This window comes from Petromyzon marinus, chromosome 53 (genome assembly GCF_048934315.1).
Source record: "Petromyzon marinus isolate PM22_M1 ecotype Great Lakes invasive population chromosome 53, UKy_Petmar_22M1.pri1.0, whole genome shotgun sequence".
NCBI lineage: Eukaryota > Metazoa > Chordata > Hyperoartia > Petromyzontiformes > Petromyzontidae > Petromyzon > Petromyzon marinus.
In genome coordinates this window covers 3,091,126-3,117,050 of record NC_133719.1, presented here as the reverse complement: position 1 = coordinate 3,117,050, position 25,925 = coordinate 3,091,126, and the positions used below count along the sequence as shown (strand labels likewise).

At 51.4% G+C, this 25,925-nt stretch overlaps 1 protein-coding gene across 2 annotated transcripts in view; it reads left to right on the top strand.

The window, feature by feature from the left end:
- Positions 1 to 25,925, top strand: part of LOC116953875 (uncharacterized) — a 41,152-nt gene that overhangs the window by 4,260 nt on the left and 10,967 nt on the right. For both annotated transcript variants that reach the window (XM_076051922.1, XM_032974163.2), the window contains exons 4-26: positions 121 to 178; positions 1,215 to 1,385; positions 2,673 to 2,810; positions 4,385 to 4,567; positions 5,541 to 5,701; positions 6,617 to 6,815; positions 7,306 to 7,455; positions 8,953 to 9,137; positions 9,870 to 9,961; positions 11,072 to 11,197; positions 12,092 to 12,162; positions 12,598 to 12,719; positions 13,678 to 13,753; positions 14,105 to 14,216; positions 17,078 to 17,141; positions 18,522 to 18,635; positions 19,697 to 19,947; positions 20,567 to 20,625; positions 22,024 to 22,281; positions 22,737 to 22,912; positions 23,729 to 23,868; positions 24,607 to 24,861; positions 25,605 to 25,728. In XM_076051922.1, coding sequence (XP_075908037.1) covers positions 121 to 178; positions 1,215 to 1,385; positions 2,673 to 2,810; positions 4,385 to 4,567; positions 5,541 to 5,701; positions 6,617 to 6,815; positions 7,306 to 7,455; positions 8,953 to 9,137; positions 9,870 to 9,961; positions 11,072 to 11,197; positions 12,092 to 12,162; positions 12,598 to 12,719; positions 13,678 to 13,753; positions 14,105 to 14,216; positions 17,078 to 17,141; positions 18,522 to 18,635; positions 19,697 to 19,947; positions 20,567 to 20,625; positions 22,024 to 22,281; positions 22,737 to 22,912; positions 23,729 to 23,868; positions 24,607 to 24,861; positions 25,605 to 25,728 — 3,285 coding nt within the window. The remainder of the gene's footprint in view (positions 1 to 120; positions 179 to 1,214; positions 1,386 to 2,672; positions 2,811 to 4,384; positions 4,568 to 5,540; positions 5,702 to 6,616; positions 6,816 to 7,305; positions 7,456 to 8,952; positions 9,138 to 9,869; positions 9,962 to 11,071; positions 11,198 to 12,091; positions 12,163 to 12,597; positions 12,720 to 13,677; positions 13,754 to 14,104; positions 14,217 to 17,077; positions 17,142 to 18,521; positions 18,636 to 19,696; positions 19,948 to 20,566; positions 20,626 to 22,023; positions 22,282 to 22,736; positions 22,913 to 23,728; positions 23,869 to 24,606; positions 24,862 to 25,604; positions 25,729 to 25,925) is intronic.

Here is a 25,925-nt window from a genome sequence, read left to right as displayed (position 1 = left end):
ACACTTTGCAGGATCCCCCTGAAAAAGAGATTGAGGCTTTCTTGGGTAAACCAGTGTAGTAATAATAATACATGCTGCTGAATTTATTCGTTATTGACATAATTTCTTTGGACTGTGCAGGAAGCCCATTACGACGTTGGCGTTCTCGCCAGATGGGAAGTATCTCGTGACGGGCGAGGTGAGAGTCATTTGCTTTGTGCAAACTCACGCTGCGCTTGCCACACCTAGGACGTTCACGCGGTCGTGCAAACTATTACGAAAAATTACGTCCGCAAAGTTAATCTCAATTATGCTATCGGCATCGCGTTACGGGGCAAGGATTTTTTTTCTTTGGATTGCTCGCTGAGCGGCGCAACTCTCTCTGTGCGTTCGAGAACGACGCGGTATGAGGCAGAACTTTCACCCGCCCTGAAACCAAGAGTAAGGCTAGTTACATCAGAGGCAAAACTAATATTTTTTTTCTTTTCAGAGATGGAGTTTATCCAAATTAAGTGCAGAACTGAAATTGATGATGTTTTCTCTTTAGTGCAGTCATTAGGCTGTAACCATCAACTGACTATACTTGAGAACACAGACAAAGATCCCCCATATAGCCTGAACAGACTTTTGGGGCAATTGTTGTTTGCGAGCACCTCTGAAGGTAACCACAGAACACGAGGGGGTGGGTGGCCAGCACCACGCCCGGCCGCCTTTGTCTCCCTAGTGGCGTTTACACATCATACCAGGTACTCATTTGAGGCTGAGTCGACCTAGGGGAGGCTCAGGCCCGGTTCAGATAATTTCCGCTGGTGTTGGCTGTGAGCAGTAATCCAACCAATGTCGCCAGGTTCGTAGTGCAGCACGCTGACCGCTACTACAATATCGCTCCTCACACAGGAGAACAGCTTTAAGTCACAAACCCAGAAACTCAGCAGAGTCAGGTTACTGCTTTGACCTCCGAGCCACCCGGCTGACCACCACATTCCGATTTTTTTTTTACTGGCAACAGAAAACAATTTGCCCGAATTAAAATGGAGCTCGAGTTCAGCCTTTCCAGATTATGATCTGTATATCTATTACACGCTTTAACAAGTGGTTAATGACCGTTGTCTTCATACAAACACAACTATTTACATCCATAGTTGCATAAAAAAATGTTCTCTGCATTATTCCGTTATGAACGTGTGCGCGGTGGTCTTGATAACCATTTGGTCGTCTGGTGCCGATGCGTACAGAGCGGCCACATGCCGGCCGTGCGGGTGTGGGATCTGGCGGACAGGACCCAGGTCTCCGAGTTCCAGAGGCACAAGTATGGTATCTCGTGCGTGGCCTTTTCCCCGAACGTCAAGTACGTCGTGTCCGTGGGCTACCAGCACGACATGATGGTCAACGTGTGGGACTGGAGGGTGAGTTTCTGGGGCGGTGGGCGCGGTGTGGCTCATGTGTTTGCATCACGCGAGCAGCGACGTGGCCCAGCGGCAAACTAGGGCCGTATTATCCAATAGGCCACAGTATGCATCGTGCCTAGGGCCCCCTCACTCACTCACCCACCCACCAGGGTCGTATTATCTAATAGGCCACAGGCACCGTGCCTTTGTGTTTATGATAATGTAACCAGGATATCTTATATAGCAAGGATAGGCACAGTGTATATACAGAGGCGAGAGAAATGTACACCGGAGATGAACTTTTAGAGATGTTTTCATAGTAAAACTCGCAAATAAAATCTTCAAATGGGTTTTTTTGCACAATCTCATTCTCAATAGAGAGCAGTGCAAGGGAAGACAAGGCGGCGTTGTCCTATGATTGATTGGAGACAGTTTTTTTTTTAGCGGCTGTCGTTTCATGGGGGAGCAGTACAAACTGTAGAAAGTAATCACTGAAGGCCTACGGAACAGAAGTGCCTAGTGCCTACAAGAACCTTCATCCGGCCCTGCGGCAAACGCGTTGTGCCGCTCGTCGCAGAGGCTCGCCGTGAGCATCCCGTGGGCTGCCCTGCTGGTTACCGCGGGCGTTAAAGGTGCTACGCTGCCGTCGGCCTCGCTCACGGTCGATGTTACAGATCCCGTGATATCATGTGAAATTAGAAGGCCGTTGTGTGCCGGAGTTGCTCTCCAGATTTTCCAAATTCAAGAAATTATACCCGCAAATTACTCAAATGGGATCACACACAGTAACATCAACCACTGCTGTGAAATTATTACAGATAATGTCTGAAAGTTAGTGCATTTCCTGATAGACCTGCGTTTTAAAAATGGCACGAATGCTAATATGTACGAACTTGTTATCACAAAATATGTTATGTTTTGCTCGTTGCTGTTAATGAATTAAAACTAAACTGTTTTACCAGGTAAAACCCACTGAGCTATTCGTTGCTTTTCAGAGATGATCTGGCCACAAATGATAGCTCATTGAAGTGAATTACATCATCATCACACCTGGGAATTTATAGCAGAAGCCAAATAATCTAAATGCTCGTTGTTTCCAAATGTGGAGGGGAACACCTAGAGAACAATTCATGTGACCCCAGGGGGGGAGAGAGAGACACGCAAACTCGAAACGTAAGGCATAGTCAGGGTCAGGATCGAACTTGCGAGCTGGTGCCTCCAAAGGTGCTGATGCGTCCGCATGCCGCCCCTTGCTACCCTTGCTGCCGACGATGGCGTTGAAGTTGTTGTTATTCCCGTGGGCAGAAGGGCGCTCTGATCGCGTTCAACAAGGTGTCCAGCAAAGTGACCGCAGTTTCCTTCTCATCTGACAACAGCTACTTTGTGACGGTCGGTAATCGTCACGTCCGCTTCTGGTACCTCGACGCCTCCAAAGCCTCCAAGGTGTGAGCAGTTACCGCTTCTTTTTCCTCTTAATCTTCTGCTTCCTCCTTTCCTCTTCTTCCTCCTCTTCCCTCCCCCCCCTTGTACAGATGTAAGGATGTTAGACATCCTTTGATTGCGTCTTTGTCGGACATGGAGGGAGGGTGACATGGATATCATTAACACCATAACCGCCGCAAGGGGGGCGCTACTGCAGAAGGATAGCTAGGATGTGACTTGCTAGATGGTGATTGGTTGAGAGGTTTGAAAGAGGGAGAAGGCGGGAATGTTTGAAAGAGGCAAGGGGGGATTCGTTTGGGACTGTTAGAAGGGGAGCAGAGGGATTTGTTAGAAGGAATGCATGGGCTGGGGTTGGAGAGGAGGATAACGAGGGTGGGGGAGCGAGGGGTGGCTTGGCAGAGGAAATCAAAGAGGGTGGTGTTGGCTAGCGGTGGGCACTGGACGTTGGTGTTAAGGACAATCAAAACTTTATCCAAGAAGTGCCGCCTTTGGAGTCCTTCATTACACAGCCTTGAACAGACTATGCTGCTAGCAAGTGCTGTTAGCGAGCACCTATTAATAGTAACGCTAATTATTTGGCCACAAAAGCCATGCTTAAGTCATAGGACTCGTTTTCGCGAGTGTGTTGCTGCATTGGGTTTTTATTTTAAGATGTTTTCATCATACATGCGGGAGGAAACACCCGGAGAAAGCTCACGCCTTGCGTGAGGGGGCAACACTCTATCCCCTGTACAGATGGAAACAGATGATGATTATAATCTACAGAACCTACGCTGTATGAATACATCACCTACTTTGGTGGGAATCTATGGAATCAACGATGATATTTGTTTAATGGTGATGGTTGTGATGATGATAAATAACGATGGTGATACCTTGACGATATGATATGATGATGTTATATGTGCAGTGTATTCTCATACCCAGTGTTTGTCACGATATAATTGATAGCCTAGGAACGCCTTCATACAATGGAGGTTACTTTAAAATACAGACTTAGCACCTTGTTAAGTCCGTATGATTATTTTGGATCTGTCCACGTCTGCACAAATTTGTGTTGGAAGGACCCTCCACCACCCAACGCAGCCAACATATATGCAATCGCCATGCGTATAAGCGTTTAACAACAGCGTGCAAATTATTATTGCTTTAACTCCCTCACCGGTGAGTATGGAGTACAATGCCCACAGACACATCCAGCAGCCACTCGATAGACGACGTGTCGCCTGAAGTCGGGGATACAAAATCTTGTTTCCTCACCCGATGTCAGGTGACGCGGTTATTCCGACTTCCTGGAGCCTGTCCCGACCGTGCTTTTGACGCAGTTTTAAACTAAGTCGCGGGTATCCGTTCGCTACATTTGTTTCCGTTAAACACTTGTACACGTGACAGGTTAATATGTTCGGCCTATGTCGGGTGGTGGAGGTTTTCCGTGATGAGAAAAAAGGATCAGATCGCTGCGTGGCCTAACCCAAAATTTTTTATTTTGAATCGTGACATTGGCAGGCGAGGCCCACACGTGAACCTCGTGTTGGGAGACTGCTCGACTGTATGTCTGGTCTCGTCGGTTTCAGGCGAACCTGACGGTGCCACTTCTCGGTCGCTCCGGACTCCTCGGAGTACAGCGCAACAATTTCTTCTGCGACGTGGCGTGTGGACGGGGGAGGATGTCGAGCAGCACGTACTGCATCACGTTCTCGGGGCTGCTGTGCGAGTTCAACGACAAGCGCATGCTCGAGAAGTTTGTGGACCTGAAGGTTCGAGCGCATTCTGTAATTGCGTGCAGATTATTTATCTGCAATAAATGTCCACGTGATTATGAGCCACTTTGTTGTCCTGACATTTGTGGCCAGGTCACTTCTGAATATTTAAGTTTTATTTGTACATATTTAAAAGTGATTTTTGTAACCTTTCCTATACTTTTGCACTCTTATCATGTTTTTGTACTGTTTGTTGTTGTAACGCTCTGACCCGCCCCCACTGGACATCTTTGGAAAAGAGCTTTGTAGCTCATCGGATTCCTCCATTATAAATAATTATTCTGATTCTGAATTGCAAATACCTTCACACGTCTACTTATTGATTCATGTGGCCTCTGTAGAGCAACTGTTAAGAGATTCAGTTGTAAAAGATTTAGCCATTCTGATGCTTTGTGGGTTTGTGAATTATAGACCCTACCCACCCACTCAATAGAAGGCGCTAGTACTTTATGTCCATACTTTTGAGTGGTCTTCCTTTATACGGCACCCGACAGTATAAATTGTAGGTCCAAGCTGTCTGGTGGATTATCGTGGAGCCCCGTTGAGATTCACCGGAATGGACCATCACAGCGCTCGGTGTATCGTCCACCACTGGTGTAGGCTATGCACCCTGTCAGTGCAGTCTCCTGTCGGATTAAGAGCACGTTCAACACCTAGACCTTGTGTAAACCATCTCGTCCCCATCCACCCACCCGTGCATTTGCACGCAAGCCGACGCATGTGCATACCCGCCTCACGCATGAACAATCTGGGACGTCTCCGTTCACTTGCGGAGTCTCTGCAGGGCTTTGTTGGCGTGTGCAGGGCGAGTCAAAGAGCCTGCGTTATTCATGGTGGTGCAAGTTTACAGACGGAGGAAAGTGAGAGGCGACGAGGCGGCAGCACGCGACCGGATGCCCTCCCTGTTTGCCGTGCGTCGTTCACGCGCTTTCTCGGGTTGCGTGCGCGCGTTGCTTGGCGACCCTTCTAGACGCCGATGGCGAGCTGCATCTACGTGAGCGAGGAGCTCATATTCTGCGGCTGTGCCAACGGAGTGGTGTGCGTGTTCGGCGCGGAGGACCTGCGCAATGTGGCCATCCTGCCCAGGCCGCACTGCCTGGGCGTGGACGTGGCCCTGGGCGTGCAGCCGAGGTCGGTATCGTTTGTAGGGGGGTTTGTTGAAAAAATCCGAAGAGGTTTCACCCTATCTAGCAATAAAACAGGAAGTGGTATGTTCAAACACCAAATAGAAACCTGTTGCAAGGAATCGAGTCTGCGTTTGTGGTGAACATGCAAACAAACATGCTCTAATAATATATGCAATGTTGAAACTGATTGGCCTACACCAGAGATAGCCTTCTTTAGGGCCTAGTCTCACCGGCCGGTGTCAGACCAGAGAATGCCACAAGGCAGACAGTACAAAGACAATGCACTATCAGAGTATTTATAGCTCGGGGTGAGCATCTACAAAATGGGACCTTTTTGCCCGTAACATAGTATTGCCAGAAAGGGTAAAACTTATTCTTATTATTTCACACGTTTATACTGGCAAAAAGGTCCCATTTTGGGTTTCTTGTTGTTGTAGTAACAAAGTTGCTGAGCACAGGCCTTAAAAGCCCAAAACGTCAAGCGCACAGAAACAAAACAGCACTTGAATTGTAATGAGCAAGGTTGTGATGAGAAGAACTTGGGGGGGGGGGAAATAGATGATGACGATTATGACGGTGGCGGTGGGAGGGGATTCCAAGTTAAGCAGTGTGAGGGAAGACGCAGAAAGAAAAGTGTCGTGACCTGCATGCAGCGTGGCGAGTGAGTGAGTTGGTGAGTGTTGTAACCTGCAGTGTGGTGAGCGTGCGAGTGAGTTGCCGAGTGAATGCGTTATGACCTGCAGTGTGGTGAGTGAGTTGGTGAGTGAGTGTGCTGCTTATGATCCGCAGTGTGGTGAGTGAGGGAGTTTGTGCGCAAGTGCCTCGTGGCCTGCAGCGGTGTGGTGAGCACGATTCTCGGGCCTGCCGAATCTTTTCCCGTCGTGGCGACGTCGACACGCCCGTGATTCTTCCCTCCCAGCCACCTGTTCGGCAGCAAGCTGGACGCGCGGTTCCCGGACACCGTGGCGCTGACATACGACTCGAGCAACGCGTGGCTGACGTGCGTCTACAACGACCACAGCCTGTACACGTGGGACGTGCGCGACGCGCGGCACGGCAAGCGCTTCGGCAAAGTCTACTCGGCGCTCTACCACAGCTCCTGCATATGGGGCGTTGAGGTATGGACACACGCGTGCACACACCGCCTTGCGCGCCGCCACACAGATATCACCGCACACACATCGCCTTGCGCACACTGCTGCGCTCACCACCACCGCACACGCCACCGCGCACGCCGCCAAAGACATCACCACGCACACCGCCGCGCACACCGCCACCACGCACACCACCACGCACACTGCCACGAAACACCGCCACGCACACCGCCCACCCACATCGCCACCATGCACACCACCACGCACATCATTGTACCCAGGGCCATATGCACACTCGTGGCCCAGCTCAGATTTTCGCCGCTAGGTGTGTGATGCCCCACAGCACTGTGTGTGTGTGGTCCCAGGCTCGGTGCGCACAGAACCGTGTTATGGCTGTGTGTGTGTGTGTATGGTGCCGGGCTAGGTGCACACAGCACTGTGTTGTGGTCGTATGTGTGTATGCTTTGTGCCGGCTAGGTGTACACAGCACTGTGTGTGTGTGGTGCTGGGCTAGGTGTACCCGGTGCTCGAAGAGAGCAGCCCAGCGTGCCTCCCTCCTGGCTCGTTCCTCACCTGCTCTTCCGACAGCACGATCCGCGTGTGGAGCATCGACGCGCCAGCTGCTACCCACGCGCCGCCCTTCCACCGGAACGTCTACAGCAACGTACGCCTCGGCCGTGCACGCACACAGCTGTCGGAACACGCTCGCCTGGCGCACCGGTGCGGGTCACGGCGCTGAGCTTCCAGGGTTCGAGTCCATATTTTGGCCGTCCGGGATTAAACCGTGTGCTTAAGTTTAAGTAAATTTTGTTTCACCAGGTGAGACACTTCGAGAAAACAATAATAGGAATTTAAATGTATAAAGCACCCTTAAACAAAAGTTATATGGGCGCCACAATCGTTCCCAAAGGTAGTCTCATTTGCCGGAATGACCTGGGGCGTTAGTCTGCCAGCACGGGGGAGTCCTCGCTTCAAGTCGATTCAATCAACTTTAAAAAAATAGCGTACACTGAAACGTAACCCCCGACTTCACTTTATTCCTTGTGAGGGGCAAAATAGGTTTGCCTGAACGTCGCTCCGATTTAAGTCGCACTTATCAGCAACGTAACTGCGATGTTCGGCGAGGACTCGCGGTCGTGGGCGACCAATCGCCGCGCGTACTCCCCAAATTGAGTCCTTTTTGAATTTGGCAAATGTGGACCCCTGACGCACAGTGACGGGATCTTTCAACGTGCACTCCGCAGCAGACGCCTATCATTTTACAAACGTTACAACCGTGCTATTAACCGCGGCGGCCGCTGGGTTCTAACCGTGAACCCTCTGGATCAAGTTATTGCCGGGGCCACATCCACTGGCCCATGTTCAAACACCAAATAGATACCTTTTGCAAGGAATTAAGTCTGCAATAACCACACGTGCTTGTGGCAAAACGTGGAAACAAACATACTCTGATAACATATGCAGTGTTGTTGAAACTGATTGGCCTACACCAGAGACAGCCTTCTTTTATGGCCTTGTCTCGCCAGTGTTCGACCAGACGGTAAAAGGTACAAAGACAATGCACGTATCATAACACTTATAGCTCGGGTCGAGCGGTTATATCTAAAGGATACCGGTTTTTTTGGATACTGCAAAAAAAGGTCCCACAGATAGAAATGTAAATATCGGTTCGACTGCCACGTGACAAACATGTCTCACTGTGGTAGTGATGCCCTCTGTTTTTGAGCTAGAGGCCACTTGCAACTGCTCAGGAAAAATTCAAACTCCACGTCTCCCTCCGTAATTAACACAGTTTCTCAATCAAGAAAAATGCTGTGCTGCGCATCTCTCCCAACGTGTTTTCGGGTTGCACCGCGTGTTGTTTGGCACGATGTCCGACGTTTTGCTCAAAGGTGCCAGGAGCTGCTTGGGAGAATCCTTCTCAGTTCCTGAAAACATGTCAGAGAGCTATGTGTTAATCGCCTGACAGCCAGGCAATGAATGGCGGGCTGATATATATGTGTAGATCACACCTGACACTGCTTTGCAATAAATAGATCACACCTGACACTGCGATGAAATAAATATCTCTCCGTAAAGACGCAGTCGTGGATCCCTCGTCGATCTCGCACCGCGTCATGTCGCTGAACGGTCGAAAAATGCTTTCCTCGTTGGGCCGCAGGAGCTGCTCAAGGTGATGTACTGCGACGAGAGCTTGCAGTCGCTGCAGGACCTGGACTACAACCCCGCGGGCAGCACCGACAAGACGGACCACACGCTTACCGAGGCCAAGCTGGGCATCCGGGCCCTGTGCGTGAGCCCCGACGGGCAACACCTGGCCTCCGGGGACCGCATCGGCACCGTCCGGTGAGCAGCCCGAACCCCTCGCCGGGGAAATCGCCGCCGCGCAGTCGAGTCGGCAGGCCGTTTGAAAAACGCTCCGCCCTGCGCACCGGATTCACAGAGTCCCTCCGATACTCGCGGCGTCCCCACGCCCCCCCGAACCATGTTGGGCATGAGGCGCTCTCGAAGCAAGGCGCGCCGCGTTTCGCAGGCGGGTATCTGTCTGCGGTGATTTCGCAGGAAGGGCCGACTGTTTGCTAAGTGGATTCTATCCTACATAGGTAATTTGCAGGTGGCTTTTTGAATTTGGGCTGTGATACTGGTGCATAATGCCCTCCGTCCCTCCTTAGGCATCTGCTGTGACATGGACGGTGCATGATTTTTTTTTACGGTTGATACACCCACAGTATTTTCCAAGCTTTAAACTTTTAAACTCCTTTTACAAGGGGGGTCGCGCCGCTCGAACCACAAACCCCTACAGTGAGCGTCAAACACGGTACCGCAGTGATGCGCGTGTAGCGTCATGGCATCCTGGTGTGTGCCGTGCCGGCAGACTGCGTTGTTGGAGAGCTTTGTTGTACACTAAACTTGTGTTTATTTTTCGTTGTTTCGGTGACCCAGGGTCATTCTTGCAAATGAGACTCATCCCAGTCTCTTTGAGTTCTCACCTGGTTAAACAAAATTAAATTGGAAGTTTGATACTTGAGTCCGTCCCGTATATGATGTGACCTGATCGCAACGTGGACTTTGTGACAGGATCCACGACCTGCAGTTCCTGGACGAGGTGATGCAGATCGATGCCCACGACTCGGAGGTGCTCTGCCTGGAGTACTCCCAGCCCGAGACAGGTGATGCCCGCTTACCGTGAATTGTCGTCGCCAGCCATTGTCTCTCCACTGCTGAGTGAAGGCCTCCCCCCACGCTGTTGCCATCTGGCCACGGTCCATTGCTGCTGCTACAGAGAGGAGGCCGCAGCTCTGATCAAACGCATCATTAACATTGTTGTTACATTTGTAGTGTCTTCAAAAATTACTCACACCGACACGTAACAAGTCACCTGCTTACACTTTATTCACATATTCTTGCACCAGTTGTAGGCACTCCTATAACTAACTATGCGGTGACTTTTGGTTAACTTCTCCCTACTCTTATCTACCTTCCGCCGCCATTATCCTGCGCTCAGCAGCTCTGCTCTCAGCAACTTCGCACACAGCGTCTCCGCACACAGCGTCTCCGCACACAGCGTCTCCGCACACAGCGTCTCCGCACACAGCGTCTTCGCACACAGCGTCTTCGCACACAGCGTCTCCCGCACACAGCGTCTCCCGCACACAGCGTCTCCCGCACACAGCGTCTCCCGCACACAGCGTCTCCGCACACAGCGTCTCCGCACACAGCGTCTCTACATCTCCACCGCTGCCCTCACCTACGCTCCCTCAGACCCGCTCACCCGTCTGTCCCGGGCGGAGGGATCAGCCAACACCCGCCCGGCGACGGTGTGAGGGTTGTGAGTCCCATTGATGGCTGGAGCGGCAGCGGCGAGATGTCTTCACACTTGGTCCCCGGCAACAGCTCCCCGCTCTGCTCATGCACACACCCTTATAACCCTCTGCTAATTATCCGAGACCTCTCGTGCGTCTCTTTAAGCTCTCGCCAGGCTGGCATCTTTCGGCCCATCAACCCTTATCTCCCGTCTCCCTGGCAACACCTCCGGTCTCAGCGTGCACAACCGGCCGACCCCCTTTGTACCTGCTTCACCCCTTACAACTGGCGGTTTGTCCGTGCAAACCTCACGCGCAGACCTGTTTGGCCTCAGTTGCCCTCGGTTAACTGTGCGCACCGCGTATTTCACTACTCTACACATTTTGTTACGGCGTCTCTATTTGCACGACGATGACGATCAATCGTAGTGGGCTGAGGTGCTGTGCTGGGACGACTTGGTCGCTTGTGAACCGCAGGCGTGAAGCTGCTAGCGTCTGCCAGTAGAGACCGGCTGATCCATGTGCTGGACGTCGAGGACAACTACGACCTCACGCAGACGCTGGATGACCACTCCTCCTCGATCACCGCTGTCAAGTTCATCGGTAATTGCGCGTGCGATTTCTCCTTGGCCATAAAGCTCCGAATAGCTCTTGCTTAGAGCTCTGTGTTCTGTAAAAGTTGGGTTTTTTTGCGGGTTAAATCACGTAAATGCAAATGTGTCGTTAAACCCCACCACCGCCCGACACAGCCAATTAGTAAGAGTTTTGTCACGTAAACAAAAACATGCCAGTTCGTTACTAGTTCAGTTCTAACCGGTTGTGTGTTGGAGAGTAAACCCACTACAACATTTACAATTTGAGTTCCGTGATGTTTCGCCGGTAGTTACAACATAGAGGGATAAATGTGAGCCAATCAGATGTGAAGACTAGAGGGGAGGGGTGTTAATGTTATGCACATAAATTACAATGGATACCATTATTGGTTGGGTTATTCACAGGTAATCAACATAGATTATGTGTCAATATTACGCATGCACATTGTGAATGTATGTACGTTATGTATGTACGTTATTTAACACGTAGGCTTTCACGACCAATATCCATAATATAGGTTTTTTTTTCGGGTTAGATCATGTAAATGTTGTTAAACCCACCATCACCTGACACAGCCAATTAGTAAGGTTTGTCACGTAAACAGAACATGCCAATTCGTCACTAGTACAGCACGCTTGTGTATTGGAGAGCAAATCCACAACATTTGCAATCTGAGTACGACGTTTTGCCAGTAATTACAACTAGAATCATCAACTATCACCCCCCCAAAGAAAACGTATATATGAACGTTATGTATGCACATTCTTATGTTTGGCCGGTTCAGGTCGACCTTTTTGATCGGTGCGGTTCGCCGTGTGTTGCAGCATCGCACGTTGCAAGTCATCAAAAGACGTTATTGCTGCTGCATTGGCAAATCTCTGTGCTTTTCCCCTCTGGAACCAGGAGGCGCTGAGCAGCTTAACATGGTGAGCTGCGGAGCTGACAAATCCATCTACTTCCGCACAGCAATGAAGGTATGATGTCACAACACTTGACTGCCCTGTTGAATGTTTGTTTGTTTGGTAGCGAGTAGTTTGGGTTCGAATCCCGACTCGGGCCTGGAAAATTCGGAGCGCGACACCGGCACACGATGGCCGTCTCATTTCAAATGACGTCACGGAACGCGTTAATGTCTACTACTGCGAGTGAAGCGGGTGGCGTGTAGCATTTACAGTTAATATGCGCTGCAGTAATAACCACCTCGGCCTGCCAGGTTGGAGCCACGAACCTTCGTAACGATCAGCGACAGCGCTTTCGCGAGGGTCAGGTCGCCGGCCCGAGTAAATTTACGCGAAAAATAAATAAAAATTAAATACATGGAAATAAATAACTGAAACTAAATAGAACAAATGAAATTTATTCAACAAAATTTCAATCAATAAAATAAAGTGTCGGTCTGTTTCCCCCAGTCTCCGGATGGACTGAGGTTCTCCAGGGTTCACCACGTAGTCGCGAAGGCCACGCTCTACGACATGGACGTGGACGCGACGGGGAAGTACGCCGTCGTCGGCTGTCAGGACCGCAACGTCAGGTACGGCACGGCGTCCATCCGAGTCATCACTAATTGTTCCCTAGCCCGCCCCACGACCCATTCATCTCCCCCCTTATAACCAAACACTGTTGCTGTTCCCTCTTCACATTCTCATTTTATGGCTATAACTCATTCATTCAATCCATTCGTCATCGTCATTTACTGTCATGAATTTCGCTTTCACAGAATTCAGGCATCACAGATTCGCTCCCCACATAGCTTCCTGTCATCTATTTCATTCACCTCATCTCCACCATTACATTCACACACGTTGTACCATTTCTTAATTCTCTGTAAAGTGCCTCGGTTAAGGCGCAATTTAAATTACGTTAAGATTAAGATATATAAATTACGTTAAGATAAGATCATCATCGTTACACCGCTCCTCCCATGCCGACTTGCATCTGTGAAAGATTTGTATTCTTATTACTTTTTATTAAACACAGTTTGCTAAGAACTTCGGGGAAAAGAGGCGCAACGATGGCAAGGGGAATTCCAGAAGTGAGGGGCTGCTGTTTTCCGTGATGTAAAATTAGCATTCTCTTCAATTCATCATGATGATGATGATGCTTATAAAGTAAAAAAAAATTGTAACAATGTTAATGGAGTAGAGGAAAAGCTGTTTTGCGCTGACGGTTCCATGTGAACATGAAAGTGATGTTTATTTATCACGGTTTTTTTTTTGCCATTGTGATGGACCAAAGCGAGGCCATATGTATGAACAATTAACACCCAGTCTGCGCAGTGGTTAATGTACCACGGTACGAACACTTACAGCCTGCAGTGACACACGCGGTGCAACGACACAGTGCACTGATGCGCGGCGGTGCAATGGCGTGCTGCTCAATGGCACGTGACGAATGTTGAGATTGTGGCAAGAGCATTTTCAATGCGGTTAGAGGTAGGAATGCGCCAAAGCTGGCAAACACTGCTTTTCCTTGGCAAACATCCCCCACAGGATTTTCGATGTTTCAAGTGGGAAACAGAAGAAGTGCTACAAGGGCTCCCAGGGGAAGGATGGCTCTCTCATCAAGGTCGGTTGGTTACAACGCTCGCATACTTCCTGGCCTCTGACCTAACGATGTTTGACGCAGTTTCGAGCGACACGTCGTATATTTTTGCTGAATTTGTCCGTGAGAATTGTTTTTCAACTTGCCAGAGAGCTGAAACAATAGTTGATGCGTGATTAAACGCTTGTGTACCGCGTGATTACCTCGCCTTGTATGCAGGGGGTTGTGGGTTTGATCCCGACCCTGAGGCCTGTATATTTGGAGTTTGCATGTCTCTCTACCCATGGTCACGTGGATTGGGCCAGATCATTGCGTGGCCTAACCTGGAAAATCAGTAAATTAATCAACAGTCCGTGTCTGTAAACTTGCCTTCAGTTGCAGATGGATCCCTCCGGGATGTACGTAGCCACCAGCTGCTCCGACAAAAATCTCACGCTCTTTGATTTCTACACGGGAGAGTGTGTGGCCTCCGCCTTTGGGCATTCAGGTGACATTCACAACTTACAAACAACATACACACACACACGCATGCATGTGTAGTGGCGTTTATTCACGTGGACAACTTAGTATTTTTCTCCTGTGTCACTTTATTCGTAGCATCCCACACGGATGCTCCTCACGTTCAACACCACAATCTCCTGTCGCGAACTCTACCTCTCATGCTCCGCTAACCTGCGACTCCGAGCTCGCGCCCTCTGGCTCCGCTAGCCTGTTACTCCGCATTCCGCTAGCCTGTTACTCCAAGCTCACTCTCCCTGGCTCCGCTAGCCTGTTACTCCGCATTCCGCAGTTGCGCACAATACAGTACACGGCTTCCCTGAAGGCATACCACGGGAGTGAAGGCCCAGCGAGTGCGATGCCGATCACACACGGTTCGAATTCGACCCTCGATCGATGGCTGCAGAAGCGCCCTGCGAGTCGTTCGCCAGAGCGTCCTCCAGCTCAGCGTCACCGTTCGAGATCTCCTGACCCTTCGTCTTCAATGGCGGCAGCTGATGAATCGGAAGCAGAAACGCTAGCCAACTCCCCGCCTCCAGCGCCATTGCCCGCAGGAGTGCGCGCCGTCGATCGGGATCCCGGGACGAGACCCGCCATTTTGACATACGATCCGAACAGTGTCAACGAGATCCGTCGTTCGTACCTGCTCCAACTCGCGCTGGTTGCTGCTTGCAAGGATGGCGTCCCCGACATCGGCCTGTTCTTCGCATTGGTCAATGACATCAATGTCGCGACGAGCTCCTGCAAGCGCAACGACGATCTCATCAACACGCAGAAGAAGATCGTGCTGGAGATGATCAACGAGCTGCTGGTCGAGACGGGCCGTCGTCTGAACCAGGAGACGGCGTTGGTGCGCCCAGGCGACACGCGCTGGTCGTCGTTCTGGCGCGCGCTGCGTCGCTTGATCGACGTGTTCGGCGCGACAATACAAGCCATCCAGCGTGTGGAGACGGACGGCAGCAAGTCGGAGCAGCGGGTGGAGGCGACGCCCCTGCTCGACGGCACGTGCACGTTCACGTTTGCGTTCCGTTTGCACCTAATGGAGAAGATGCTGCTTATCACGCACGACCTGTCGCAGGCGCTGAGAACGAAGGACCAGGACATCGTCAATGCGTTGCGGTTGGTCTATGGCGTCGTCGAAGCGCTGACAGAGATGCGCGTTACCGGGTACGACAACCTGCTCGTCGTAGCCGGTAACGCGCAGTGATCGACAAGATGCTGGCCGAGTTCGCCTACAGATTCAGCGCCGGGTCGATGGAGGTGCTCCGCCTAGCAGCATGTATCTCTCCACGCAAGCAGTTCGCCTCGTTCAATGTCGACAAGCTCGTGGAGCTGGCCCGCAAATTCCACATGATCGACTTTCCTGACGTCGACCTAATGCTTCTCGATCAGCAGATGGTCCACTTCGGAAGGGAGATAGAGAAGGACGAGCTATTGAAGAATGTGGGCACGCTCCTTGAACTATCGGTCATGCTGGTGCAGACCGGCCGGGCCACGGTCGGCTACCACCTTGTATACTGATTGCTGCGGCTGATGCTGACGTTGTTGGTGGCGACAGCCACGGCCGAGCGCGTGTTCAGCATCCTGAAAATCAGCAATGGGCTCCAACTACCTCAATGACGCCATGCTGCTGTATGTTGAGAAGGAGACTGCTGCTACGGTGATGAACGATCAAGTCATGTCATACTTCCAGGCCATGCGCCATCGCCGCACACTCGTCGGATGAAAAGCAAGGTCCTTACTAACAACTCCTATAATTTTTCATTGCTGGAGGGGTTGCCTCCCCTACCTCAAAATCCTGGCTCCGCCTCTGCTCTTATCACTTCTATTTCTTGCCTTCTTGGCGCCTGATCTGTGTCTGCATTTGCAGCCAGCCAATCACTGCCTCTTTCCCTAATTTCTGGCGTCTGTCTGCTGTCTTCCAGGCCTCGCGCTTGCACCTGCTCGTCCTGACCTCACTGTTTGCAACCCTGTACATGAATGCAACTGCTGCGCGCGTTACGCCACTACACATGTACACCACATTCACATGTCTGAATCGGTTTTGTTCATAGTTCAAATAAAATACTTGGTACGTATGTTGTTCGCGGTCATTCGTATAACGCCAGGCCGCCACGAATGCACTGTTACACTCATGGGTATAGTCTGCTAGTGGCAGATGTTGCGCTTTTCACCTAGTTAAGTCATTTTCCCTGTAATTTTTGTTCCAATTTGGACCGTGACCCCGGCACGCGCACACCCCGTTTTTAAATGTTTTATTTTATCAGGTAAGGCCCACTCAGCTATGCAGATATTTTTCAGAAGCCACCTAGCCACGAATGATCGCTCAACAAAGTGACGTGTCATGTGGAAATTTACAGCAGCCAAATACTCTTAAAACGCGCGTCAATACTAAATGTGGAAGAAAAAACCGGAGAACCCGGAGAAAAATCCACGCAACCACAGGGAAAACATGCAAACTCTACATATACAGGCGTCAGGGTCGGGATCAAACGCACAACCTCCTGCATACCAGGCGAGGTAGTTAACATCTTACGGGACCTCGAACGTCTGCTACGAGAGCACAATGGCGCGTTATCGTGGAAGGTATACGGACAGTGGTGGGAGTCTCTGGATGGGGTGGAAGGGGTGTTGCTCAGTGATTTATTACGCAATGATTAATCGCCGTCACTTGCGGAGAATGTGCGTAACAACGTTGGTCTCGTATAGTTTGCGAATGCAATTGTTACGGTTTTACACATGAAACCTCCAGTTGTCAAACATCCAATGTATGATACTGTTTATTGTTCAAGGTTGATGATAATTAACACTTGATTTGTTGTTTTGTTCACGTGTAATGTTATCTTTCAGAAATTGTGACGGGTATGAAATTTAGCCACGACTGCAAGCATCTCATTTCAGTTTCGGGGGACAGGTGAGTTTTAAAATATATGTTAAATAATGTTATAGTAAACTAAGGATATATTTATCGAATTCTAATTATGTATATTTATCGAATTGAAGGTGCCAAATGAACCGGACTCCGGCAGAGAGCGTCACAGTCTGGGTGTCACGTGAGTGAAGGCCCAGAGAGTTCCACAGTCAGGGTGTCATGGGAGTGAAGGCCCAGAGTGTTCCACAGTGCGGGTGTCACGTGAGTGAAGGCCGAGAGAGTCCCACAGTGCGGGTGGCACGTGAGTGAAGGCCGAGAGAGTCCCACAGTGCGGATGTCATGGGAGAGAAGGCCCAGAGAGTTCCATAGTGCGGGTGTCACGTGAGTGAAGGCCCAGAGAGTTCCACAGTGCGGGTGTCACGTGAGTGAAGGCCCAGAGAGTTCCACAGTCAGGGTGTCACGTGAGCGAAGGCCCAGAGAGTTCCACAGTGCGGGTGTCACGTGAGTGAAGGCCCAGAGAGTTCCACAGTGCGGGTGTCACGTGAGTGAAGGCCCAGAGAGTTCCACAGTGAGGGTGTCACGTGAGTGAAGGCCCAGAGAGTCCCACAGTGCGGGTGGCACGTGAGTGAAGGCCCAGAGAGTTCCACAGTGCGGGTGTCAGGTGAGTGAAGGCCCAGCGAGTTCCACAGTGCGGGTGTCACGTGAGTGAAGGCCCAGAGAGTTCCACAGTGAGGGTGTCACGGGAGTGAAGGCCCAGAGAGTTCCACAGTGAGGGTGTCACGTGAGTGAAGGCCCAGAGAGTTCCACAGTGCGGGTGCCACGTGAGTGAAGGCCCTTAGATCGCCCCCGTGGACTTCAGTTTCATTTTGGGGATGCAGAGGAGGCCTAAGTCCACCGTCCTCATAGTTCTTGTTTGGAACTTTATGGCGCAGCAGCTCCAGGGTATACGGGGTTGCGAGATCATTCAGGGTCTTGAATGTGAGGAGGAAGATGACCTTGGATTCAGTGCAGAATTTAGTTGGTAAACAGTGAAGTAATGCGGGAGCAGGGGTGATTTGTTTCCAAATGAGGCGTTTGTGTCACGAGCCTAGTTGCCCCGAATTCTTAATGGACTGGAGTCGACGTGTCAGATTAAAACGTGATTACCAATTTCTCCCGTATTGGCGGGCCGAGAGAATCGGACGTAACCGGGCAATGTTCTGTCGGTGAATAAAGCGACCTCGACGATTTTATTCATTTTTGTATCTTGAAAGCTTAATGATGGATCGAGGATCGCACCGAGGATTTCTTCCCCACATACGGTACATTGTGACCACCGATCGTCAGATTGATTGAACCAGCCACCACCCGGGCCGGCCGGCGGTGAGATTCAGATGAGAATAGGCCTCCCGAGTCTCATGGCGAGCGTGCCTCTGTTTGCAGCTGCATGTTCCTGTGGCGGTTGCCGTCGGACCTGACGAGTGTCATGCAGCGGCGGCTGGGAGAGATGACCCAGAGCCGGAAACCAGCACTGCCCAAGCAGCCCCCGGCTCTCCGGTGAGGCCTGCGGCTCCCCCTGGTGCGGTGGATGGAGATGGCCGTGCGGTGGAAATTCCACATTCCTATGGCAGGCGCGAGTTTCTCCACGAGACAACCACTGTTGACTTCTCCAACTGTTATTGACCCCGGAGAGACGATGTGCAGAGTTAACCCACAGCACAGACAAGACCTAAAACACAAAAACGCATGCGGTGTCAAGCGCAGTGCGCCATCAATCCTACCACCTGAGTTAAATTCTCAACCACGGCTCACATAAGTCATGAGTGTGGTCTAAAACCGGGTCACCAAACATCTCACGTGACGATTGCACAGCCCAGCCCTCAAGTTCCCAGGCCCCCATCCGCCCTCCATCACCTCCTTCACAAAGAGATCAAAGTCAAAATGTGTATTATTCCACCGGAATATTTTTGTCTGGATCTGAGTGATAAAAAAAAACCCCAGCTGGATATCAGCCAGATTCAGATTCTCAGCAGATATTGTGTGGCCATTCCCCTCCTGGTTCGGGATGATGTCTGGTTTATTAAAGGACACTGCCAGCGCAGTTTTTGATGTCTTGCAAGCGAACAAACCAAAAGGTACAGGTGCAGCCCTGCAATTGCCTGCTCACAGCCGCTGCTGGAAGAAGTGCCTCCTGCCAGTGGGAGCTCCAGAGATCCCCTAATACCAGGGTATTTTGACCTCTTTCACGCTGGTCAGTGTGTATTGGAAGGAGAGGTGGGAGTACTCACCCTTGACCCCCCACCACACATGACTGACCAATCACAGATTTAACTGCCATCCACCCATGAAATTTAGTAATGCGTGGGGTTCCGGTATCCCCCCACGTGTATAATAAACACAACTCATCATTAATTGGCCGAAAACTCCTTACAAATAAACACCCAACGTAGCAGCGGCAGCAGGATCCTCCTTACAAAGAGCCTTCCAACTCTCCTGGCTAAATAAGTAAATAATAATGATTCAAGCATGATTATTATTGTAAACCCCCTTTGGCACGGTGGTGCATGGCCGAGCCCGAAGTGCTGGAGGTGCGAGCGCGCCGGACGTGCGTTCTTCAGCAGGGAGACGTACGTGATGCAGCCGCGTGCGCCCGTGCTCGGACACATCACGGAGGAGTGCGAGGGCAATGAGGGGGAGCGTGAGGGCGACGAGGGGGAGCGTGAGGGCGACGAGGGGGAGTGCGAGGGCGACGAGGGGGAGTGCGAGGGCGACGAGGGGGAGTGCGAGGGCGACGAGGGGGAGCGCGAGGGCGACGAGGAGGAGCGCGAGGATGATGTGGAGGAGGAATCGGACGGACTCCACGCTGTCAGTGAGTGTCGCCAACTGTGCCGCAGCGTCGCACATCCGACCGTCACGTTCCCCGCCCCGACCACTTAACCACCCCGCACCCAGCGCGGTATTTGCGCGCGATGTAACCATCAGGCTCCACAGACATCCGCATTTTCCGGGTTGCGCGCAGACGTGTCGCCGTAGACAGGACACTACAGCGGTTGGCGCTTTGCCGCACTGTCCGCTGCTGCCCTTCGCGTAGTCTGATAGAGATACATTAAAGACAACCCACAGTGGAGCGACTGTGGCAATGCAACCCATATAGTGAACCCATAGAGACTCATAGAGACCCATAGAGATACATTAAAGACAACCCACAGTGGAGCGACTGTGGCCATGCAACCCACACTATGGGACCCTATAGTGAACCACTGTAGTCTGCACTCCTTCAACGGATGAGGGATAGCAAAACTACACAAACTCTCTCTGCTTAAGCCCTCTTGACATTGGAATTTAGCTCCCGAACGTATTGCCATTCGCACGAGCAGAATAGAATGGCTTGAAATCCCGGCCGCCTGTTGTTGATGTGTTCACATTCTCATACTGACTTAAAAAAAAAACGTGTATATGACTGCATTGTTTGTCCTCTCCATCTCCAGTCTCACTGGATGATCGCATGAAGAGAACGGCAAAGACCCCAGCCTGGGCTAGGCTCCAGGTGAGAGGGAAAGAGCATGGCGTGCGGTGCATCGCCTTCCAAATTCTGTCATTCTAACAATTACCTGCAGATTACTCAAATCGGATTGCACACAGCAGCAACCATCACCCCCCTCGTGCTGCACAGGGACAGCTGCCATTGGGGGTGCCCCTCGAATGTTTGAGATGAGAAGTGATGTCTGGCGCTCTGAATTGCCGAGGCGTGTAAGCGAGTGCCATTTAAATGGGAGATTATAAATTCATTTATATTGTTATGATCCTGCTGTGTGTGTGTTACGGGTCGTAATCCTGGAGACGTAAGTTAGTGTGGGTGAATTTTGATTTAAAGCTTTCTTGACTGCAGTAATTCATATTCTTAGCTCTTTCGGTAAAGTCACGTTGAAGGGAAACAATAAAATAATAAAATATATATAAAACAATAAAAATTCTCACGACGTTTCGACCATAACACAAACGGTCATCATCAGATGTTTGTGTTATGGTCGAAACGTCGTGAGAATTTTTATTGTTTTATATATATTATTGTTTCCCTTCAACGTGACTTTACCGAAAGAGCTAAGAATATGTTGTAAAGGTTGTCAACCAGTTTAAGTCATAACTAGCTGTGATGTTCCCATCCTACCACCTTCCTAGTCGTTATTTTCGGCTCTCTGATTATACGTTACCAGGTTACATTTCCCACACTGACACAGCCACTGAGCTCGCCGAGCTCGACGTTGCTGCTCTGCGATCTGCCATTAACACCAGGGGCGGAGCCAGGGGGGGTGACAGGGGTGACATTCTGCGTGTAAGTGTACGACACTCGGTCTGGCGGACTCCCTGCAACCGCATTGTCAGAGTGTGTCGCCAACCGGTGGCGTCCAGTTCAACAGCCTGACTCTCTAATCATTCTTGAAATTAAAATTTGTTGAATGTCACCCCGGCCTGAAATCCTGGCTTCGCCCCTGATTAACACGCTAATCTCTCACATTAACATAGCCACCTCTACGCACACGTGGAGGCCGCTCTCCGATCTCACATTAACATGCTCATCTCTCACATTAACATGCTAATCTCTCACATTTTCATGCTCATCTCTCACATTAACAAGAGCTAAGAATATTAGTGTGGATGTTCATAGTCTGGATTGCTACCACAGCGGTGTAACGGTTATCGCTCCGCACTCGCAATCCAGAGGTTGCCAATTCAATTTCCGACGGAGCAAGTTTATTAAAATTCCCCGCCCACCTCTTGTCCACCCCGCAGTCTAACTGTGTAAACCAAAGTTGACTCCATCGGTAGATCGCAGCACGTGGTGAGGTTAATTGTGGGTGCTCCCAACTCCCTCGAAACAGCGAGTACGAGTGGTGCGGATGGCGTGGTGCGCGGGCCTCTCGCGTGACGTGCTCGCCGTTTGCAGCGATTGCCGAACGGCACAGAGGCGGGCCAGGAGGCGGCCGGCGTAGCCTGGCAACCGCGCAGGCGCTGGGGCCAAGGCTTTGACAAGGAGCAGACAGAGAAGTCGCTGCAGGACCTGTGCAGGCTCAGCGTGGAGACGCCGACGCCCTCACCGCTGACGGAGCGCGACTCGTGCTGCTCACTCGACAGCGTGGACGGTGTGTGCATCGAGGAGGCCACCAAGCTGGCACCCACCGACCTCAATGATCTGTTCAAAGAGGTGAGCTGTGCATGTGTGTGTGGTTTTTGGACTATGTAGTATGGGAGGGAGGATTCGGAGCTGAGTGGACTTGCCGATGACTTGGTACCAGCGTTATCAGGAATGGCCTCGGTGAAAGAGGCTCTTGAAGGACGCTACTGGGCAGTGCCAGGCAAAGTGTACTTTGAGGCTACTGGGCGTTTGGAGGTAGTCGCCCTCGGCAACAACGGATGGTGGAGGAGCAACACTTAACGAGCGGAGCGCTGGGCAGCTAAAACACAGCGAGTTGCCACAGTGGGCCGTACAGGTGGTACCATTGTCGGTCATCTCAGTCAGCCCATGGCACCAGGGACTGTCCCGTGACCTGCCAGCAGTGAGCCTTTCAGATTTGACATTGCTTAAAGTGGGAGCTCGCCAACAGCGCTTGCTCCAACGGCCTGCTAAAGGCTACACGGGGGATCTTTTTGTCTTTGCAGCTGGAGAGCGGCAAGCGTACGAGCGAACCGTTCTCCAAGCCCGGCGCGGGCCGCTTGGAGACGCCGCCGCCGCGGCACGAGGCCACCCCGTCCCCCGAGCTGGACACGCCGAGCGACGGCGCCGGCGAGGCCATCATCTACACGCAGCCCGGCGATGCCGACGCTGCTCCTGACAGGTGATCCGCACAGCATGGTACGGCCGCCATGGCCGTCCCAGGTTGATCACCGGGAGAGATTCGGTGAAAAATTATTTGACGGGAAATGAAGCCCCCTGCATACGGAGTCTAACCGGCATTCATCCCCAAGGTCTAGTTGTTTCGTGCACAGCAGTGCTGAGACGAGCAATCCATATTTGGGATGGCAACATATTTTATAAACTGGTCCCAGGATTAAAATTAAAACAAATGTTTTTATTTTACAGCTACGTGGCTTTTCTTCAGAAGCAACCTGGCTATCACAAATTATAGCTCAACGAAGCGGCTTATCATCATGTGTAAATTTATAGCAGCCAAATAGTCTAAACTATTTTTCCCTCCACATTGATTTTAAATGTGGAGAGAAAAACCGGCCGTGGTGTAGTGGGCTCGCTCACTGGACTCACAATCCAGCAGTCGCCGGCTCCATTCCATCTCAAGTTTCTTAAATCCCCCACCCCTTCACCTCCTTCCGCCCAGCGCTACAAGCGGGTTCACCGCAGTCTCGCCGATCGGCAGGTCGCGTGTGTGGCGAGGTAAAGTGTGGGTACGCCCCCACCCAGGTCACTCTTGCAAGTGAGACTATCCTTGTCTCTTGAGTTTTCACCTGGTTCGGATGTCTGTCCAGTTTTGGAAGAGTAGGCCAAAAATACTACTGGACTGGAGACCGAGAGGACCTTCTGCTAGCAGTGACATGAGCAAGTGATTGCAGCCCTGCACCTTTACCTTGTTTACAGATTAATTAGTGGATCATTTTGTAGATGACAGTACTGTGGTGGTGGTGGTTTTTGTTGTCAGTGACTACCATGTGACGGAAATCCCCAAAAGCGTGCGAGGCAAGAGGAGCCCACGAGCCCACGCGAGGGCCAGCCCCAACCATGTGTCCAGCCACAGCCCGGCCCACGACGTCACAGCCAGCCTGCCCCCGCCGCTTGCTGGTCAGTCTGTTAGACGTCACAGCCGGCCTGCCCCCTGCCTGCTGGTCAGTCTGTTAGACGTCACAGCTGGCCTGCCCTCGCCTGCTGGTCACTTTGTTAGACGTCACAGCTGGCCTGCCCCTCGCCTGCTGGTCAGTCTGTTAAACGTCACAGCTGGCCTGCCCCCTGCCTGCTGGTCACTTTGTTAGACATCACAGCCGGCCTGCCCCCTGCCTGCTGGTTAGTCTGTTAGACCTTTCATTGTAAAATGGAGAGAAATGCCGATAGAATACCGCGGTGTCGCACGTACGCGGATACCAACTGGCTTTGCCATCCATGCTGGGGCCGTGGATGGCAAAGCCAGTTTGTTGTATGACCGTGCGGGTTTTCGCTGCTGTGCTGCTGCTGCGCTGCTCCCCGTCGCGTTTTTGAGTTGTGCCTCCTGCGTGTTGCTGGGCACAATGTCTCACTTTTTGTTTTCTCCTCCGTGCGTTGGCAGCTTCTTCAGGAACTGATTTCGATCACGGTCAAGTTAACGTGTACTAGAAGACTTGACGTAACGATGGCAATGGCGCGTATCCGCCATCACTCGTGACGTTTCACATTACCCCCCCTCCCCCCCCCAGAAACCATTTGACTTCGCACGGTGTGTCACGTGACGGAATCCGTGTCCTCGCCTGCGTCTCGCGGGAACTCGGGTGCAGCAGGGACTCGGGTGCCACTGCTCAGAGGCTGATTTGAATGTTTGTGGTGTGACAGATTTGGAGCGGCCAGACCTCGTTGTGGAGATGAGTTCCGAACTGTCCAAGATTGAGGAGGGTATTGAGGACGAAGATAAGGACGAGGACGTTGAGGAGGTTCATGATGATAACGAGAAGGAGGAGGAAGAGGAGGAGGAAGAGGAGGAGGAAGAATGTACCGCTCTAGAGGAGGAAGAGGAGCCATCTGAAATTCCCAAACAAGAGACCTTCTTGAAACAGAACTTTGAAACACTGGCAGACTTCGTCCGCAATGGTGCGCGCACTCTCGCTCACACACTGATACCTACGGGGAATTGCTGGGCGGATTTACATGGCTGTGTCAGTGTGCCACCGCATCTCATGGCACTGCACAGATAACTGGGCATGTTGCTTGCTTATCGGGGTATATGGGTATTTGTGCGAGTCAAGGTTTCTTGCTGAGGTCCATAGGTAGCTGCACTAGCGTATGGGCCCTATGTTGTGATTATATGGGTATCTGTGTGAGTCTGGGTTTGTATGCGAGTATGTAGGTCTGTTTACAGATAACTTGTCGGCATATAGATGTTTGGCCAATGCCAGTTACATTGTGGTTTTTGTAGCTACTTACTCACATGCTAAACAACCCACTCACATACAGTCACACTCACCCTCTACAGAAGAGGGGGAGAACATACAAACTGCACTCTCACATACTCACACTGCAGAATAGGGAGATGACATGCAAACTGCACTCTCACACACTCACTCTGCAGAACAGAGCGAGTGAATGAGAGCGACCGCAGAACAGGGGGATAACATACAAATTGTGTCGGGAATCGAAACCAGGCCCTTCTCGCTGCGAGGCGCGCCAGTGTCACCACTGCGCCGCCACCAGCTTTGCCGGCCGTGTCGATCGCGAATGGGAAAACGGCGACCGCTTCCCACAGCGCTGAGGCTCCTGGAAGGAAGGGGGTGGGGGAAGCTGGCTTGCCCCGTTGTTGCGTCACCGTTTTTTTCCATTTTTAATTTCCCTTCCAGAGACGTTCGACCGGAGCCTGGAGGGTCTCTGTCCCAACCCGCAGCCGAGGAAGGAGATCGCGCTGAACCCCCGCCTCAGCATCTCCTCGCGCTTCCTCTTCAAGGCCTTCCGCACGCAGCCCAGGTTTGACTGCGGCGAGACTGCGCATCCACCTCCACCCGCCTTCATCCATCTACATTAATCTCCATCCACCACCATCCGTCTTCATCAATCTACATCAATCTACATCTATCTCCATCGACCTCCATCTCCATGTATCTCTATCCATCTCCAACCATGTTTAATGACGCGGCCGAGCGGTGGTGCAATCACCGCTCATT